The sequence below is a fragment of the Choloepus didactylus genome, chromosome 5 (assembly GCF_015220235.1).
Source record: "Choloepus didactylus isolate mChoDid1 chromosome 5, mChoDid1.pri, whole genome shotgun sequence".
Taxonomy (NCBI): domain Eukaryota; kingdom Metazoa; phylum Chordata; class Mammalia; order Pilosa; family Megalonychidae; genus Choloepus; species Choloepus didactylus.
In genome coordinates, this window is record NC_051311.1 from 96,275,092 (window position 1) to 96,296,108 (window position 21,017).

The 21,017-nt window shown below is 33.8% G+C and overlaps 1 protein-coding gene across 4 annotated transcripts in view; it reads left to right on the top strand.

Moving 5' to 3' along the window:
• The window catches only part of CD36 (CD36 molecule), a 69,197-nt gene that overhangs the window by 10,854 nt on the left and 37,326 nt on the right, over positions 1-21,017 (top strand). Inside the window, exons 1-4 of one of the 4 annotated variants that reach the window (XM_037836517.1) lie at positions 9,780-9,905; positions 11,590-11,670; positions 18,950-19,043; positions 19,529-19,737. In XM_037836517.1, the coding sequence (XP_037692445.1) occupies positions 19,618-19,737 (120 nt within the window). In that variant the 5' untranslated portion in view covers positions 9,780-9,905; positions 11,590-11,670; positions 18,950-19,043; positions 19,529-19,617. Of the gene's footprint in view, positions 1-6,736; positions 6,788-9,779; positions 9,906-11,589; positions 11,671-18,949; positions 19,044-19,528; positions 19,738-21,017 lie in introns of those variants that run through there. The other 3 variants (XM_037836518.1, XM_037836519.1, XM_037836515.1) reach the window with 3 other exon arrangements.

Genomic DNA, 21,017 nt, shown 5'->3' on the forward strand with positions numbered 1-21,017 from the left:
AAGTAATATACTGTGTAATCTGATTTGCAAATGTATGATAAAATTAATTTATTTGAGAAGCTCATTTTTCAAAAATGGAAAAGACATTAGGAAACCTTCTCTTATGTTTGGGTTGAGTATTTGTACTCTGCAATACATTTTCAACTGTTATGCCCTTTCTGATTTAGGACATGTTTTCAGATTGTAATGACATTTCCTATCTGTTTACACATCCAGGCTATATGTAAACCGTATCTTCTATGTACCTCTTCATAAATACGTGTTGTGTTTATTTTGTCTCCCTATTGATTCCAACTTGTATGTTCATCGCAGTCAATAGTGGAGATAAAGCCTCTGTCTCTCTTGAGACAGGGCTACTACAAAGGTTCTATTTATTTTCCTTTTCTCCTGGGCTTTGGCATTTATGCATTTTGTTTTGATATTTAAGAGTTCATCATACTAAAGGTTCTCTTGGGGATAAAAGAATTAGTCTGACACAGGTTTTCATGGGACATTGATATGTTTGGTGATGTTTTTGGTTTTTCTTTGTACTTTATCCATTTCTATAGAATTATGCACATGATCAATTTTTTGAATCCTCTTGCTCATCAGTTCAGCTGGGCAGTGCCCCTGGGAACTATATGTTACATCTCATGGATGGAAACGAGTTCAATGACAGACCTGCAGCCAATTTCCTTGAATTTGATGCCATCAGAACAGAAAATCTAGCTCCCTGGGGTCCATATTTAAGGCTTCAGTGACTTGAATATACTGGCCCCATCAACAGAGATGCCTTTTGTAGTTGAGCTAAAGGCCCACTGATTTTTTTAACAAAATAAATGAGCAGTCCAGAGTGAATCAACTAAAAAACCCACAGGAATCAAGCTATTAGCAAGGTTCACTTCTATTCTAGTTTATGTTCGATTGTTGGATTGGCATGTAAAAAAAGTAAATGGTAGACCTTTTAGATGACTTGGAGAAGATTTTTAATAGGCAGAAAAATCAATAAAACCACTTATTAATGTTCTATACTTAATGTTTAATCATGCTTTTTGGTACAATTGAATTATTTTCATAAATTTTGGAAAAAATCATTTAATCGATATGTCTATTGCAGGTAGTGAGCATATAAACACATTTGGTACATTAGATTATTTGAAATACTTGGGGAAAAGTTATTGTCATTCATCATTGTATTCCAATTGCTTAAAAAAAAATCCATGAAGTAAAAAATTAAATCTCTTCATAAGAATATTTTTCTAATGTGGAACAATCAGACTATCAGTTTTATACATTCAGATTTTTGCTTAAAGCAGACAACATCTACTCTGTATTCCATTACCTGCATGGTATCTATTAAACTTACAAAATGCGTATCTGGAAAATCATCAGTCCTTTTAAGCTTTGATATCAGCTAACTTGGAAAAGTAAAGCTGCCTCATCATCAATCAAATATTTAACATACCCATGTCTCTTCTAAATTTATTCTGCAAATCCTATAGTAGTTTACTCAGCATCCAGTCAACAAATATTTGATCACCTTCTATGAGTCAGACACTATTTAAACTCTGGGGATATAATGGTAAGCACCAGCAAGGGGTTCTCACCAAATGTATTATGGGGAGTTTCATTGTGATATACTCCCCAACTCATGAATATGAGTTGAGTAATAAATGAATAATGAATTAAGTATTTTTTGGACTACTTTCTATGGGTAGGACACTAAGTGTTCTAAGAGAACCAATTGTTTTCAAAACGTATAGATGAATAGAATATAGCCACACAGCACTATATTTCTGTATAGTAGTAACATCTATATTTCTTACAAACAGTGTGGAAAATTATATTACAGGAATATTTTTCCTTCTTTTTTTTTTTTTTTTGTACAGACGTTTGTAGCTCATTTAATGAGCTAGAACTTTGGTTAGATGATTTAAATGTTTAAAATACCTGTGATCTAAATAAATCCATGTTTTACGAAGAATGTCAAGCTATTAATTTGGGCACTCTCGACTCAAACTAGCTAAACCAATACAGGGATTTGTTAGTCCACATAATTGAAACTCCAGGGCTGGCACTCTTCAGGCACAGTTGGATAAGAGTGCTGATCTTTCTCTACTGGCTCAGCCTGTCCCTTTATTTGGGTGTTGGCTTTGTCACAGGCTGATTTTCCTCAGGATTTAAGATGGACACAGCAGTATGAATACATGCTCCCTTGTTTGGATGAGGGAGACATGACAGTAGAAAGAAATCTGGTCCCACCAATGGTAAACAAAGGGGCATAGATTTAGAGAGTCCTGAGAGAAAAAGTACATTCTCACAATATTTCCTATTTAATTAAACAAAAGAGAATGTAAAATAGAGCATTGGCAATTTTAGAAGCTGTAATGTATTAATATCTGCACATTCTTTATAAATAATAATATAGAGGCAGCTTTTGAATCTTTCATTCTGAACGCAGCATTAAGGGGCATCTGTAGACGCTAAGTCAAAAACATGGCAGGTGGAACTCAGCGTGCTCCTCCCTGCACTAGATACCCTGAGGACCTGAGGATATTAAGTTCTTGAGGAAACATCATTATTTTTATTTCCTCTAGGAAATTCTTAACCACATTGAAGGATCCCTGAAATATGATTTATTGAGAGACTGAAATTGGTCAGATTCACTCACTAAACTTCATCTTTAACTAAATATTGAAGCTAATCCCCCAAAATGTCTTTAACACTCATGTCTTAGAATTTTTCTGAAAAAAGATATTATTTACTTTCAGTTTTAAATTTATTCACCTTAGATCGGTTGAAGATTATCTGAAAGGCTGACATATTCTGTAGCGGCCATTGTATCATGGAAAGAAAAGAGTTCTCAAGTAATTAAGGTGCACTGAAAGCCTTACGGAAAAGAAAGTCACTACAGTATTATTTCCCCTAATCTAAATGACATACAGATAAACCAGATAAGGTTTAATAAGTAGTACAAAATTAATCTTCCTTTTTTGAGCTTTAATAGTTTGAGGAATTTACTTATTGTAATTTACATAGGTTGGTAAAAAAGATTACTCAGCAGAATAAGATTCAGATTTGATGAAAATATATTTTCATAGTGTTTGGAAAGCCATTATTTTGTTTGGAATTGTCAATAGAGGATGGATGACTTTCAAAACAGTATTATATCTGTTCAGTGTGCTTATCTACAAAAGGAGTGAAGGACCAGAAAAGCACGGTTTCTTCTGATTTAGGGATATCTGTGCTTTTGGAAGTGCAATTGCAGTAAGTTAATTTGAGTGCAATTTAAAGTTTACACACCTACACCATGTATCATTTTGAAAGGAAATTGGAAAGAAAGGTTAAGTGAGATGTCAAATAATCAAGTAAAAATCAACCTGAGGAGATAAATGTAGGGAAACTGAGGAAGAAAATAAAGAGAAAATAAAAGAAGCTTGTGAAAGAGAGAAATTGGCAATGAAAGTTTATTGTAAAATCAATCTTTTGGGACGTGCTTTTTTCTGATATGGAAAATAGTTAACGCTTTTTAAATTTTGGGTCACATAATAGGGGGCACTTTCTGCATTTTTATGTATTTAGTTCACCTCAAAGAGAAATTTTTACTCACTGTAGTCCTTTTCCCTCTAACCTACTGGGATTGCTCAGTATTCCCCAAGGAGTTGCAGAAAATGAGAGGAAAAACAGGCCTAGCAATTATCTTGGATCATGTCCAGAAAATGTTTTCAGTGCATGTACAGAAAATGTTTTCAGTGCTTGGAATACATGGAGGATACTGCTCCAAGCCTTGTACATGCAACCTGGGAAAACAATGATATTCTTAGCCTATTCACTCTCAACAGGAAAGCACTATGTTGTTAAACAAAAGGAGTATTACAGATTGCACCGATATGTACTCTGACAACATCAGCATCACAATTCACATCTGTATCTTTACCCATGACCTGGAGAAACTGTGGAGTAGGATAGTTTGTTTACCTAAATACCACAGAACTGAGTGACCTTGGGCTCCAAAAGCCAAGAAAACATAGTTTTGTCCTAGCAGTCTCCAAGGCTGTGTTCCAATTGAACAGCGTGAAAGTAGCAGACTTAGTAGAGTCCTTTGAGAGTGACATTCCAAAGCAATTCAGATGTCATAGCCTACTATTGGGTACTTAAATCACAACCTGAAGAGTTACATTCAGGAATCTGAAGTGGGATGACACAATAAACGTGTTTTGAGCACTTGGTTGCTTGTCCGAGAACAATGAGGATAATAGACATTTGCGTGAAGACTGAGTTGACTCTATGTAAACCTGCCTAGTAGAGTTAGAAGGCTGAAAATTCCTTTCTATTTAACCACAAAGTAGAGTACTTTATTAAGTCCATCATCATTACTCCATAATGTGAAGAAATCTTTAATGCTGCTACCAAAATTTCAGGGGTGAAGTAAATCTGAATCGGTAAGTCAGAAGTTTCTATTATTAAAAATTCAAGTGTGGCAATTCCAACAAGTTTATAATTTATTTCATTCAAGCAGATAACTAGCTATCACAAAGACACATGCAGAACAGTTGCGGGCTTTCATTATTTTAGAATTATTCTGAATTTATAGCATATGTTTTATGCATTATAGACTGTCATTTTTATGTTTGTCTCAATTCTAATGTTGACGATTTCTATAATATATTCATGGAAATATATAAACAAAGCAACTTAACCCATAATATTTTGCTTCTGGAAGTTGCATCAAATTGTGTGTGTGTGTGTGTGTGTGTGTGTGTGTGTGTGTGTTGTCTGAGGCTTTGTTCAAACTGAAAATACATTTAAGAGAAGATGTTTCTCGTGGAATATGACTCCCAGGGAGGAATGTAGACCTGGCACCGTGGGACGGAGAACATCTTCTTGACCAAAAGGGGGATGTGAAAGGAAATGAAATAAGCTTCAGTGGCAGAGAGATTCCAAAAGGAGCCGAGAGGTCACTCTGGTGGGCACTCTTATGCACACTTTAGACAACCCTTTTTAGGTTCTAAAGAATTGGGGTAGCTGGTGGTGGATACCTGAAACTATCAAACTACAACCCAGAACCCATGAATCTCGAAGACAGTTGTATAAAAATGTAGCTTATGAGGGGTGACAATGGGATTGGGAAAGCCATAAGGACCAAACACCACTTTGTCTAGTTTATGGATGGATGTGTAGAAAAGTAGGGGAAGGAAACAAACAGACAAAGGTACCCAGTGTTCTTTTTTACTTCAATTGCTCTTTTTCACTCTAATTATTATTCTTGTTATTTTTGTGTGTGTGCTAATGAAGGTGTCAGGGATTGATTTAGGTGATGAATGTACAACTATGTAATGGTACTGTAAACAATCGAAAGTACAATTTGTTTTGTATGACTGCGTGGTATGTGAATATATCTCAATAAAATGATGATTAAAAAAAAAAAAAAAAAAAAAAAAGAGAAGATGTTTCTACTTTGAATTCTGCGGATTCTTGGAAATCTTAAGAATATATTTCAGCTTCTTCCAAATGTTTGTTTGAGAAATAGCCTTTCAAACCACACCTCTTGGTCTCTTGGGAGACAGAATTTTAGGCTTGTCCAAGAGCAAACCTGGAAGATCTTTTATTTCACCAGTGAGTTTTTATAGACTGTTTTACATTACTTCAAAACTTCTAGCAGAAGTTGTTTTGTTATTCAAATCCAGTATCTGAGTGCCAGGGCAAAAGATCAGACTTTTCCATTTAAAAAACAATACACATACACACACAACAGAAATAGAAAAGCATTAGAAATATATTATTTCCTGAGTTGTGATTTTTTAAAAAATAAATTACTTTTATACAGCATGCTTCTAAAAAACCAGATTTTCCAGCTTTTAAAATATATATAATAAGGCCTTCTTATTGTATGCCCCTGGTCAAGTGTGCTTGTGCATGTGTGTGTGTGTGTTGTGTGTGTACTCGTATATGTATGTTTATCTCGTCCAGAAAGCTGCTGCCCAAGTGCTATGTATCTTTAAATTTAGGTAACAGATAATTAGATGGTGTATTTGCCAATTTAACTAAGTTTTTAAAAGACAAAATTGACAGAGTAGCTTAGTATGTTTATTTATTAAATGGAACAAAAATCATTTTAAACCTCATCAGCCATCAGACTTCTGTATGTCTTTTATACCTGCATCATGATCTTCAGCTTTTCATTGGCATTTAAATAGAAAAAAAAATGATACTATTTTAGTATTTTAAGAAACATCATTCTGAGCAAGTTAAAAGCCAATGCAAATGAAAACTGATTTTTCTAACCCTTTTTTAAAACTCCTTTGTTTATGTTATTTTAAAGGCCCCTCATCAGCACTATCTCACTTTCAGGGCCATTAAAACATTTCTCAACATTAAAATTTGTTCTACCCTCAATTACATTGAATTTTCTGTATTTCTACCCTGTGAAATTTCAAATTAATGATCAATTTTTTTATGTGGCACTCATCAACTAAATGCTTGTTTTGGTTATTAATTGTTGGTTTTTTTTTCCCCTGCTGTGATTTCACCACACCATGCTTTGGTTCTAGTTACACTTTAACCTGAATATGCTGATCATAACATTTCCTTACATTTTTGAGCATCATTTAAATGCTGACCTCTTTTCCTCTCATAGAGATTCAAGTTAGCTTTGTAAACTGTTGAAGCAACATTTTTAGATGGCCTTTGAAATTTACATATTGATCTGGCTCTGCCCACTTGGGTATTCTGTCCACATATACAGAGGTGCTGTCTCTTTAATCTCTTTTACACACAGCTCCTACCATGGCTTCTATTAAACACATAGGTAAGATTAGTTTATGTTTTTAAAATAAGATTATTTTATGTTTTGGTTTTATCCTGTCTTTTGATCCCTTAGGCTATGTGACTTAAGTCTAAACTTTAATTACCCTGATATTTTGCATTTTTAAAGGACATTATTTAAATAATGTCCTTGAAATTTTCTTTTAAAGATGATAGCAGAAATTTCCATCTTAGTGTCTCACACCTGCACTGAAATTACATTATATTTTTGTCTTGTGCATTTAATATTGTCTTTATAAATTTTATATATATATATATTTTATTTATGCATGTGAGGTGCCTCCTCTCTACATAAAGCAGGTAGAAATATAAAAGAGATGAGAATAAGCTACTAGTTTAAAATCTCTTTCTCTATGTGTGTGTGCATATACACACACACATATATATAAAGACACACATACACATACATGTATATAATCTCCATAGTTAGTTATCTCCTAAGAATTAATGCAAGTAATGCAATAAAAAACATTTTGCCATTAAGTTTTCATTGGTAACTAAGGTTTTGAGATAATTTACAGATCTTTAGAATGCATTTTTGTTTTATCTATTCTCACACTAATTCTGTTAATTGCCACTTACAGAATATGGTCAATGTTCAGTACTTCTGTGCCATATTTGGATATCTTTTCTCAGCACAAGATAAGGTTATTGAAAGTTATTTGGAATATGTAAAATTGGGTGTTGATGAAGAACTTACCATTTTTGTCCAAAATGAGTACAGTGTCACAGTGTCTAAGAGTCAGTCTGCCTGGGTTTTAATCCTTGTTATACTACAGATTAGCTATGTGACCTCAGCCAATTATCTAAATAACTTAATAAGGTGGAATGACTGGTAACTTAGGTAATACACGTGAAATACTTGGCTTGACAACTGGTGGACAGTAAGCTCCCAATGTATGTTAACTCTATTATTGTATTATCATCTCCATAATTTATAAGTCTTTTCAATCTAGAGTTACAATGTATGCTGTACTGAAATGCTTATCATTTGCTGAACTTTAAAAATTTGAATTATTTAAAATTAAAAATTGACCTGTAACTACCAGTCCCTTACGTCTGTGTACAGCTTTAAATTTTTATGTTTGAATCTGCCATCTGAGATTCTGTGTTTATCCTTTTGACAAAAAAGGAAATAAGGACTACCATGACTATATCTTGCCCAGTTCACTCATCCTATTTTTAATAAAGCTATGGGAACTTGTACCATGTGATCCCTCTTCTAGAACTCTTATGATGCATATTATTATCATCTTAAATATCTTGCAATATATGTTACTCAACTTACTCTAGACTTCCTCTTTTACTTTACAAGTGTTAAATTCTATGAATCAGCTTATCTAAATTACTGTCATAAAGGATTAAAAACATAAAAATACTAGAAGAAAGTCTGCTTATTATTTTTCATATTTTTTTGAAGCATGACACAATACTTAAAAGGAAAAGAAGAATAAGGAAAAAATGCAAAGAACTAGAAATAATAAAGTGCATTAAATAGGGAACTATAATTTAAAAGATAATATATCATTTACTATGAAATATTTTGCAATAATGGAAACAGAGCGTTAACTCTACCCTGATATGGGAATATCTTCAAAACACATAATAGGAAAAGAGACAAGTTGCAGAAAGTATAATTCAATATGTATTATCCCATATGCATACACATATTTTAAAAATTCTTACAATCACTGGAAGAGTACACCTACCTGATATTGGTTAGTTCTGAAAGACACAATTAGGGGTTGAAAGAGACTTCTCATTTTAATCTTTACTATAATCTTCAATATTTCTCGTTTGCCTTTATTACTTTAATTCCCTAAGATAAAATTTGCTTAAAAGCCAAGGATAACCATAGAAATTATTTATCAAGCAAATGCTGTATGTCAGCCTTGTGCTAGACCCTTTATGTTGGCACTCTTAATCCATCCTTAAAACTATTCTGTGAAGAAGATATTTCTACTGAGGCCAAGAGAGGTAAAGTACTCAGTGAAAGTAATATGCTTAGGAAGACATAAATTCCAGATTGAAACCTAGGTTCATTCACTTTCGTAGCAGATGTTCTTAATACCACTCAAACAATTGCATATTCGAAGTATGACCAAACAGCATAATAGCCTCTGGTTTCCGTTCATTCTCCTTTCAAAATATTACTATGGTTGTAATAATCTTCAGGCACTTATTTGAACTGATAACCCACTAGAAGCCTGTTCAAAGCTCTGGGGATTCAGCTGTGAACTAACAGACAAGCACCACCCTCCTCACAGACCTTCCATTCTAGAGCTTGCAGAGACAAGACAGGTCAAAAGTGTAAGTCAAACGTGGAGTATGTCTGATGGTGATAAGTGATCTGTGGAGAACAAAGCAGACAAGGGAGGAAAGAGGCAGGGACTCTGGGGAAAGGGGCAAATTGGGAAGAGGAGCATTGTTTGAGGGCCTAGAACCCCTCAGGCCCTCTGCCCGGTGCTGCGCCCAATTTACTTCATGATGTTCTTACTACTACCCTCTTATTTAGTTTTCTTTGTTTTCTGATTAGGAAAATAAGAGTAAGTCGCCAATTAATATAACTAGCATCTGGTAGCACAAAGATTCAAATTTACGGTTGTCCGATTCCAAATCCTATGTGGTCTCTCGCAGAAGTGTCCCCAAAGAATTAACTTAGGCTGACTTTGGTATATGGAAAAATTTTTTCCTTCTATTCTGGTAAATGTATCTAGTGCTATGGTGATTTACACAAGGCAAGGTATACCTGCACATAAAACACATTCCTTCAGAAAATCGTGGGTAGATAATCTTTTAAAAATGAAAATCCTACATTCTTTACTCTAAAATGCATGCAGCATTTTGCTCCCTAATTGTTCAAGGTGTATATTTCATTAAAAACCCAAATACATGGTTAAAGGTTTTACTCAAGGCTTTCCGGGTCTTGTGTGCTAAGCTACTCAGGAAATGTTGTCCATGGGATTGAACATTTAACAGCTGCCTCTGGGAATGTACATTTTATTCTTTGGACTGCTCCTGGGAGTGTGTGACAATTTCCTCTCCAGAGAGAGCAGAGAATTTGGATGACATTAGACTACTGAGATTAAATAATGATCCAAGTAAGTTCAGTGCCTATCTAGGCACCTATTTTGTATGTATTTTTTGAAATAGCTTTAATAGTATTCATATTCTCATTATAATTTTATAACTATCCATTCAATATGTTTAAAATAGGCTCTTTAAGACTTGTGTGGGGGAGTTATTTCTGAATCATCATATTGGAATGCATGTGCATGTGTGTGTGTGTGAATTAAAGTTGAGCAGAAAATACACCAAAGCAGCTTAATTATATAGTAAAGAAGATATTCTTAATCAAAAATTTTATTAAACAATCCTTTGTATTACTTTTTGAATGATACAACAAAAGCAAGAGTTCACAGTAATAAGGGGATCACCTTTGAAGTTACCTGAAATTTCAATACATTATTCTTTTAAAATGAAAAGAATAAACCATAATGATTTATTGCAAGGGCATCTCTACCTTATCCTAATTGAGTGGTCTGAAATTTGAATGAAAATCCCAGTTCACTTAAAGTATTGTACACCTTATTAATTTTGAGATAAATATTTCAGCAAAAATATTCTGGTGGGGAGGGGAACAATGCTTGAGGAAAAAGATTGCTTTAGGTTCCTTTCCAGTTCTGTGTCACCGCTTAGAAAGGAAAGGATTCAGAAGAGACAGCATGAGCAATCTGATGATAAGGACTGGTTTAAATATGATCTAATGAACTAAGTATATTTCTGCCGTTATTGTTAGCTGGCTTTACTTCAAGGTTAAGTTGGAGGCATTTATCCAGTTGGTCAGTCTGAGGGGTAACAGTTTAACCTTCTGAAGATTTTGCCTGACTGATTCTGAGAATTTCTCTGTAAGAATGATATCTCAATGTTGAGATTGCATCTTCCATTAGTGAAAGGCCTTCTATTTTGATTAGATAGAAAAATAATGTTTTCTTTTAAAGTAAGTTAAGTACTCACTTTTTTAAATTAAAGGTGTTAGTAAATAGTACTAAATAGTAACTCAATTTAAGTGTTTTTTAACAGCTGTATTTTGGCTGAAGAAGTCTATGAAGTTTTGGAGGGAATTTGCTGTGCTCATGAGATTTCTGTAAAACCAACAAAATGATAAACTGTTAAGAATTTCCAGCTAGACCAAAAAGCTAGTTCCTTTTTTTTTTTTTAAGTCTGCTTTTCAACCTTGTTGTTTGACAGGATCTCTAACTACTTTTTAAATTATTAGTCTCAAAGCAATTCAGATTAATACTGTATAGAAAAGAGATTTCATTTAAACTTTATGAGATGGATTTTGCAAGCTAAAATGTAGTAGGGAAGTGAGATTTGACTATTTTCCCAAATTTATGCTTCCTATCCCATGACCCCATTCCAGCATCTGGAGTAAAGATTGCGAAGTAAAACAGACTATATTAGGGGTGGCTCAGCAAGTTAGTTCCCTTTGTCTCTCTGGCCTCTGACTTACTTGGTGGAAAAATGACCAAATTAAAAAAGATCTCCTGTGTGTTTCAGATACAGGAATGGGTCCTCAGCAGACTATAAAAATAGACCCTTATGAGCCATATCAGTAGTGTGTTATGTGTGGTGTGCTTTCTTTTCTTTTTGTCTTCCTCTGGCAACAAACTGGGATCTGACGTTGTAGTCTTTCTTCTTCTTTTTTTTTTTTTTTTTAAGCCTATTTAAACTCTCACACACTTTATGTAATGAGGATTGCAGTGCAGGATTTTTTTGCAGATTACCATTTGGTCCTATTAAGAATACTCTGTTCAGATGTTGGAGCATTTGCTTGAAAAATCCGTCTTAGCCTTTTAAAAGGTAAGTCATGTTAGTTATATATTTGTTAGTATTAAAAAAAAATAAAAAAAATTTCTGTCTCCCAAGTGATGGGAAATGACATTGCTATACAAATACTCTAAGAAGTTATATAACAACATAAACAAAAAGCATTAATTATTTTCTTAAAGTCACTGAGCTTTATTGAAAGTCAGTTTTGTGTTGTTTTTCAAGTATCAATTTTCTTACATTATATGTTTTAAAAGGAACCTTGTCCTTCACATCTTGATGTTTAAAATCTCATCTTTATCTACAAATATTATTTATCTGTGGATATGTAAAAGATCTTACAAAATCCAATTTTGATTATTGTAAAACTTTCATTGTATACTTAGGCTATTTGCCTATGATTTTTAATTTAAAGTAATAACAATATTGAAGATCAATATACTGATATTTAATTGTGTAGATGACTTGCCGCACTTTGGTAATATGCTCTCTAGTATGCAATTTTTAACTACTTGTTAGTTTATAGAGTTATTAGCTTGTTTAATTTTCAATCCGAATTGTACAACTTTTGGATTACCCAACTTTGATTACGTGGTTAATGCAGTGTGTGTTTTTGGTTGTGTCCTTTAAAGGCAAGCATCTTAAAATGACCGAAGATATTGTAATTGCTACTGGGAATGGTAAATTATATTAACTGAAAATAATGATCCTATATGTAATTAATTAGCATATATTAGTATAAAATTTGGTAGCAGAATGAAAAACCCCCAAATTAATATTTTTGACTAATTAAGCTGCCTATTACAAACATCATTGAATTATTTTCTAAAATGATACTTAGTTTAAAAAAAGGATCACTCATTCTAGAGAAATTAACTGAAAGGCTGAAATTATTGTAGGTGAGTTCATAAATAACTGTAAACGGCATAAATTTTTCTAAGGCAAATCTCAAATATTTTCTGAAATTATCAAATATTATGTCTTAAGATATTTTTAGTCCTTTCCTATGTGGTTTTAACTCAGTAATGTCACCTGAAGCTAAAAGAAAACATGGCTTTAATATTGGTTTACAAGGTAATCAGAAATATTTGAAATTTTTGTAATGTAGAGAGTCCATTGGTCCTTTGGAAATGGGAGAAAAAGAATGTAGGAATCCTGTCATTTATCAGAATCATTATTGCAACAGTACAATAAATCAAACACAATGATCAGATAGCAAGTTAGCCCAGTAAACATATTATTATTATAGTTGGAGAGGTACACAGGGTATACTGAAAATTTTGGAATTTACTTCAGAAGTTAGAGTTGCCGCCCTAATTTTTTGTAAGAATTTTTGCCACATTTACTCACACACATTTAAATCTTGATATTTTTTTCCCCTGAAGGAATGTTGTTGCTATTCTGCAACTATTTTCTAAATAAATCATGAAATATTTTAGCTTGTTGGCCCAAGATATGACTAAAACTTTCAAGGAGCATTCTTCTTAGCTAGTAGCTGCCTTTTCATTTGTGTGATATTTTAAGGTCCTGTATATAAAAAGAATAAATGAGTTCATCAGATTTTATTGTAATATAAGTGTTTTACAAATAATTAATCCTATTTATGTAAAATATATGCTTTTTTAGTGAAACTTTACTTGGCCAACATGAAATAACAGTTACTGTTATTTTATGGTTGTTCATTATAACATTTTATAACAATGTTGCATAATAACAATAGGAATTTTTATACATTATCTCAATTAATTTTATTTAATGCTTACAACCTTCTTGAGGTATACCAATTTTAGAGACAACTGAGCCATAGAAAAACTGAAATAAAAAGATGCAGAATTGAATCTAGATCAGCCTGACTTCATAGCACAGAACCTTAACCATTGAAATCCTACAATGTCTATCTATTTATATTAGAATTCTGGGTAGGAAAAACCAGAAAACTATAGTGCTCCTGTCTGGGGTTCAAAGATTAAGAATGGTCCTAGAAAATTCTATCTTAACCAATATGACTGTAAGGAAATCATTTCAAACCTATAGTAATCTTCACTTCATAAGCCTCCAAAAGGTGGTCTGGTTTCTAGAAGGATCCTTAATATAATATATGAAGTCCAATGAATTTATTGTTTTAAATTTTTAAGTCTATCACCAAAATAAATTTTAAAAGGTAATATCTGACAAGCATAATTTAGTGAAATATATTATCATTTTACATTATAGGTATCTAATATTTTTTCTATTCTATATTTACCTTCATATATTCTGAACAGAGATAAATGCATATACAAATATATCAAATAATTGTGATAACTGCCAGAAAAGATGTTGTGATTTTCTGCCTAGTAGTTTTCACACTTTTTGGGGGAGCCCTTGGGTTCAGTGGGCATAACTCAGAGTCCAAGTGTTCTAGTTTGCTAATGCTGCCAGAATGCAAAACACCAGAGATGGATTGGCTTTTATAAAAGGGGTTTATTTGGTTACACAGTTACAGTCTTAAGGCCATAAAGTGTCCAAGGTAACACATGAGCAATCGGGTACCTTCACTGGTGGTTGGCCAATGGTGTCCAGAAAACCTCTGTTAGCTGGGAAGGCACATGGCTGGTGTCTGCTCCAAAGTTCTGGTTTCAAAATGGCTTTCTCCCAGGACATTCCTCTCTAGGCTGCAATTCCTCAAAAATGTCACTCTTAGTTGCACTTGGGGTATTTATCCTCTCTTAGCTTCTCTGGAGCAAGAGTCTGCTTTCAACGGCCATCTTCAAACTGTCTCTCATCTGCAGCTCCTGTGCTTTCTTCAAAGTGTCCTTCTTGGCTATAGCTCCTCTTCAAAACGTCACTCACAGCTGCACTGAGTTCCCCCTGCCCATCAGCTCATTTATGTGGCTCCACTGATCAAGGCCCACCCTGAATGGGTGGGGCCACACCTCCATGGAAATTATCTCATCAGAGTTATCACCCACAGTTGGGTGGGGCACATTCCATGGAAACATTCAAAGAATTACAATCTAATCAACACTGATTATGTCTGCCTATACAAGATTAAATCAAAGATAACAGCATTTGGGGGACACAATACATTCAAAGTGGCACACCAAGTGAGTTAGAAAGGTGAAGGATGAAGGGGCACAGTTCTTGCTCCCATCTTTTACCAGAATAGCTCTTCTTTTAACTGACTTTATATATTGAGGTTGTGCATAAAAATTCAGCTTAAAAGGAGTTTTCCATTGGTAAAGAGGAATTTATAAAGTACTTGTCTATTGATCTTCTGTTTCCAGATGATGAAACAACCAGATCTATGTGATTGACTTGTACCCATTTCAGTTAGCTTAGATTCAAATCCCCATCTTACTCATGTCTAGAGAACCATGACTTGGTAGATGCGCATAGATATGGTGTAGGGTAAGAGTGTGAAAGGGAATTTAGTTTAAATTTGAATGCTAAATTCTTTCACTCATATTCAATTTGTTAAACATCCCCAATAACTCCAGAAAGTGAATTTTATGGGCAGGTGCTGTATTTGTTAGGTGAGGAAGTCTTCTACATTTCAAAAGAATGGTAGAGTGTTTGGAGTGCAGAACAGAGTGTGTGATCTGGTTTTCTTTCCTCTAGAAAAGTGGAAGGAAGGCTTATAGGTAAAATTGGAAATTTTAGATATCCACTGATTAGTTAGAAACTATCATCCAGATCCTGATATTCATTTATGGTATGAGCACCCTGGAAATCTGAACATTTTTTTTAACTTTCATGGTTCAGACCCCAGGAAATTTTACCTCTGGGCCATGCCTCTTCTGGGTAGAGTTTCCTAGGGAACACAGTTTTATACACACATGGGAATTATTATAGATTCTCTGGGAATTTGCTCTGATGTCCTGGGGAGTATTCTTATAACTCATCCTACCACATGCCTTGCAAACTCAGTTTCTATCAGGTTCCCAACATAGTGAAAGGACATAATGAGAGTAATGTTCTAGAGATGTCCTGTGGATTTGACGGCAAAGAAAAGGACAAAAAATTTTCTGCACTTCCTCCATTCAAAGACATTTCAAGGGGATAGGAGCCACTCATAAATTAGACAAGTGGAGTAGGGTTCATAATCTATAAAGTGGGTAGAAGAGAGCTGGTCAACCTATAGGATTGGCAGAGGTATGTGATTAGTGACATCTTAAAGCATGCTTTTATTTCCCCTTACTTGTTTATACATGTTTCAATTATTAGTTTCTTTCCTGTGCCTGTGCTTATTCTTTGCTTTCTAAGTTTATGTACATTAAACAGGCAGTAAATTATTGCAGTTATTAATATTTTGTCTATTTCTTATAAAGGACAAATAACATATAGTAAAGAATAAAATTTCATCCAGAATTAGTAAGTGAAAATAAATTACCTATTATATAGGTATTGAATCTGTGTTATTAAGAAAACCAAGTATGCAAGACATAAATTTGCATTTTATAAATAGCTAAATTTGAGGGAAGGGTGGGGACAAACTATACTTTTTTTCTTAAGGTAAATGTGGATGGGAAAGCTGTTGAATTAAGTGTGCTGTGTAACCTAGACTTTTCTCTTTTATACTCAGTGCATGTCTCACATAATATGTTTGGCCCTCCTTTCCCTCAGGTGAAAAAAGCTAATTATAATTGTGTAGTGTGCAGCCTAAGGATAAAGTATGATTATAATAGTAGCACTTAATTACTCATAGTGCCAAAGTACTTCCTTGAAAGACAATAAATGAATCCAGGTATTGTCAAGTATCTTCCCTGTTCTCAGGGGAAAAAAAAGGCACTAGCTGTTATTTCAAGGTCACAAAAGTTGATTGATCGGTTGCAAATTTGAACAAGTAGACAAACTCAATCTCTCTTTCAAAAATATCAATATGTGGATGAAGTACTGTTAAATTAATACTTGACGTTGATCTGCTTATATATCATCCACACCAATGAGAGACTAACTGTCCATCCATATGATTCAACAGAATAAATTACTTGAGACTTCTGTTTTCTGGTAAACTTGACTCAACAGTATTGGGTTGTGTGCGCTACAGTTTTGGATTTAAAGCAGACAGAGCCTAGGTAGTGCTCTGGGCTGTCCATTGCTCAACAGCTCTGGGTCCAGGGTCCATAGAAGCCATAATAATGTATTCTCAGGTCTAGAGAAACAGGGAGCAGCAGGGAGCATGGGCTGCTCCCTGGATAAAATTAGGACTCTCTGCCCCTTGAAGAAACTCTTCTCTGTACTGCATGGAGCTATTTGAATAAAAGAGATTGCTTTTGTAAAAGTTCAGATAGTTTCACATCCAGATTGTGGCATAGAAACTAGAAAGGGGCAACTGTATGCACATATATCTATTCTATCAATAGAGTGTAATATTTAAATCATTTTATGTCCCATCTCTCTGTTGGAGTTGCAAAAGACTTTAGCTTTGAATGAATTATTTTAGGTGAAGTTTATATAGAAGATAAAATAACTTTCCAAAAGTGGTAAGACTTATTTTGAGTTGTATTTTCTTAATAGAGTCATGGTATCATATTAATGAATTTGAGTGATAAACCAATTCAACTGGCTTATGCCAGGTTAAGAGATTAAGAGGCTTACCCAAGTCTAAAGATTAAGTGGTCTACCCAAGGTCACATGGCAAGAGAGTGACAGATGAATCTTCGGTTTACTCTCCAATCTCCTAGTCTGATTTTGATTTCTACCTGAAGCAGAACTTGCAGATGGGTTGGGGGAAGTCTATATAATGTGCATTCAGTAAAATATTACTTAATAACCTCCTCTGAATATTATTATTGGTTCACAGAAAACAGAACACCAGAATGACATTCTCTATTTAGCGATAGTGGTTGTTTAAAAGACGTTACAAGAAAATTTTAACATGCTTTACAATTACACTTGGCAAAGAAAATTCTATTTGATACTATCTGATCCTTTAACTACTTTATCAGTCTTAAAGAACTTGTTCCATTGTATTACGACATCCCACTCCTGAGCCATGGAAAGTAGCATGTTACATAATTTCAGAAGGCAGGGAAAGCTATCTTTCCGAGCCTATCACCAAACAATTAGTAAAAAGTCAACCCCACTTGATCAGTGATACATCAATTTGTACAGGAAAAACAAATCACTTGTCGGACTTGAGTGTATTCCTTTTACAGTGAGAAAACAGGTGACACTAATTAACTATTCAAGTGGCTTAGACATTCATACCTCAGAGTTGAATGAGTTTGAATCTTATGATTTATGGTGGCAGTATCCTAGGCATAAGGGATTAGGTAAACGGAAATCCCAAAGGGTAAAAAGAATGTCACAAATAAATAAATAATAGTGTCACGGACAAATTTTGTAATGCTGTTCATTCTCCAATATGGGGATATTCTCATTTTCCTTATTTTCTTATCGCTATTTTCTTAGTATGCATGTGGTATTCTGAAAACTTAAATGGTTCCTCAAATGAAAATGAATACTGATAAACCCTTAAGAGTGCTACTTCTGTGACAACAAAGCTGTGGAGGGAACAACTGAGACCATAATGAAATATAATTTGTATTATTATACTTAGAATTTTGGCAGATATATTTTCAATGTCTTCTTTTTAAACTGTAGCTTCTGTTCTCTTGGCATCTATGTTTTCCTTGACAATGGCATTTTGAAGTACAGAATATTTGTTTATGCCCTACAAAGCATATTCTGACCATTTATTAATGCCAGGCAAACCCCATTATACCAAAATGTTATATAATAACCAAAAAGGACAAATAAATGTTTTCAAATATTGTTCCAAAATAATGAATCCTTTCTAATTTTATTACAATAAGATCCACTTATCCCACAGTGGTTTCCTCCAATATTTATGTAATTAACATATACGATATAAAGATATCAAATGTGAAGATTGACTAGGTGAAATACACATTAGCACAAACTAGTTGATTTTGACAGGATTGGCATGAGTCATCTCCAGATGATAAAATGAACAAAGTTGCAGTTAAATATTTTTTAAAAATCTTAGAGTAGTAAAAAAAAAAATGCATAGCATTAAAACTAGAGACCTTCTATATTATATATTCTCTTCAAATTTTTCTATCTGTAGTCCATCCAAAAGTCAGGTTTTAACAATTAATTTGAGTGTAAATTATCCTTCATTTAAAGCAATCCAACAATTTGAAGAATATTTATAAGATATAGAAACAATTCAGACATGAACTCAGTATTCATGAAGAGATTTTCTTTTAAAGGTGATTATAATTATAATGATATTAAAGAGTACCTAGTATTGATTTTCTGACAAGATACTTTCCCCATTTGCCTCTGCTTTTTGTCTTAACAGATAATTTGCAAATGGTTAGAAGAATTGATTCTTTTTGAGGCTCCTCATATCACTTCCTGTGAAATCTGTATCTTGCTGTTTATTCCTAACAAAGGTAAAGTAAGAAAGGCACCTGTTCCCATGCTTGCTTAGCATTTAGATGAAGAAGACCTCGATCCACCCCCCACTAGTTTCACAGGAGAATTTGAGTCAAGACTGTGTTTGCATGGAGAAGTCAGATAGAGTCAGGCTGCAACTCCCTCAGTCTAAGGCTGAGGGAAGGTGGGATAAGGGAGAGTGTACTCATGGTTCTACTTAGATAAGATTTCAATATGTTAATCATCCATGGAACGAAAACTAAAGAAGAGAATTTTGAAGAAGTACTCTATATGACAACATATTTCTGCCACTGGTAGGTGGTCAAAAGCAAGACAAAGGGGAAGGACCTAGAAAGCCACTTTGCTAAAACAAAAAGAAAAACATTTGTTTAAATATAACTGGCAAAATGATATGTTTCAGTTGCGTGTTTTCTTTGTACTTTGATCTTTTTGTACTGATAACATTTAAGCTTCTGTTTTATGATCTCTTTCTGGTTGATAGAATCAGAGCTCTTGGAAACCACTTTAATCAAACCTGAGAGTGTGGAAGAGGCAGGTGCTAAACCTTCCTGCGTCCCCTGAAGGAGGAAAATGGGCTGTGACCGAAACTGTGGGCTCATCGCTGGGGCTGTGATTGGTGCAGTTCTGGCTGTGTTTGGAGGGATTCTAATGCCAGTTGGAGACATGATTATCGAGAATACAATTCGTAAGGTAAAACTTGTCCAAAGGCTATTATTTCTTGCCATTCTGCGTCATCTTCTCTTCTGTCTTTTGTTTACTTTGAGTGTCTGTTTTCTATTTCATGATAACTTGCAATTCTGCGCTTCAACACAAAGGTGATTATGACCCACTTCATCTCTACTTAATAGAGAAGTGACGGTGCCTGAAATGTTACATGGAAAATGTTTGTTTAACATGAAAGATTGATATATTAACTATAAATATCCAAATTCTGAAAAAAAGCTAGTTATAGATATGCAAGTTAGTAGAAATATTGCTTTTTATTATGCCCAAGGAGTGTGTTGATGTATTTTTGAATGAGAAATAAGTATATTTTGTGTGGATACATTTATACAAGTGGTTGCATTTTGGTTAATACTGAAGAAAAGTATTAGAAAAAATATAAAACATACATAAATACATACAGTTTATTTTATTTTATATAGCTTAAATATTATTGTCATATTTATTATTGAAGAAGGAAACTTCAGTAAAACTGGTACTTTTATTTCGGTTTGGTAAAAATTGTTCCTTGTTTTGTATTATTGTAATAATCTACAATTGTCTTATAAGTGTTTCTTCTCTATTAACCTTTCTATTTTACACTTAGAAAATATTTTCAGAAATATTTTATAGAGGACATACTCAAGTATTGGCTGAAGTTTTAATGAAAATTAGACTGATTCTATAGACAGGCTTTGCACAACAAACCAGAATTCATCTTCCACCCTAAATCCTTTTATTCAAATGACTTCAGGAGTTTTGTAGACAGCTAAAAAATAATGAAAATAATGTGAAGCTGCCAAGAATAAGATAGAAGGAATAGCAGGAACTTAGGTGAACTTGAGAGTGTGTGCCCTGCCCAAAGGCATGTATGTTCATTTCTTTCAACTTGATGCTGGCCAAATAAAACATATCTGAGGTCTGGCTTCATCTCTCAGCCTGGTTGGGATGTCAATGACCTAGACAAAGGGTTAGTAAGCACACTCCACAGTGGAGAAGGAGAGTCAAGTAATAAATGGATTAGATCCATCAAGTCAGACTCAAAATTCTATACTGCTAAGACTCTTATCTGTTTGACATCTTGCTCTTACTAGGAATATAAACAAGTATCATTTTTTTTTTAACTGAAAAATTGACTTAATTGACAAATTTATTTGAAAAATTAATTTCTAAGCTAGTTACTCCTGACAAGAAGTTGCTACTTTCTGAGGATATTTCTTTGGTTAAAAATATTAAAGTTTTAAAGTTAAAAGAAAATCTTCTCACTG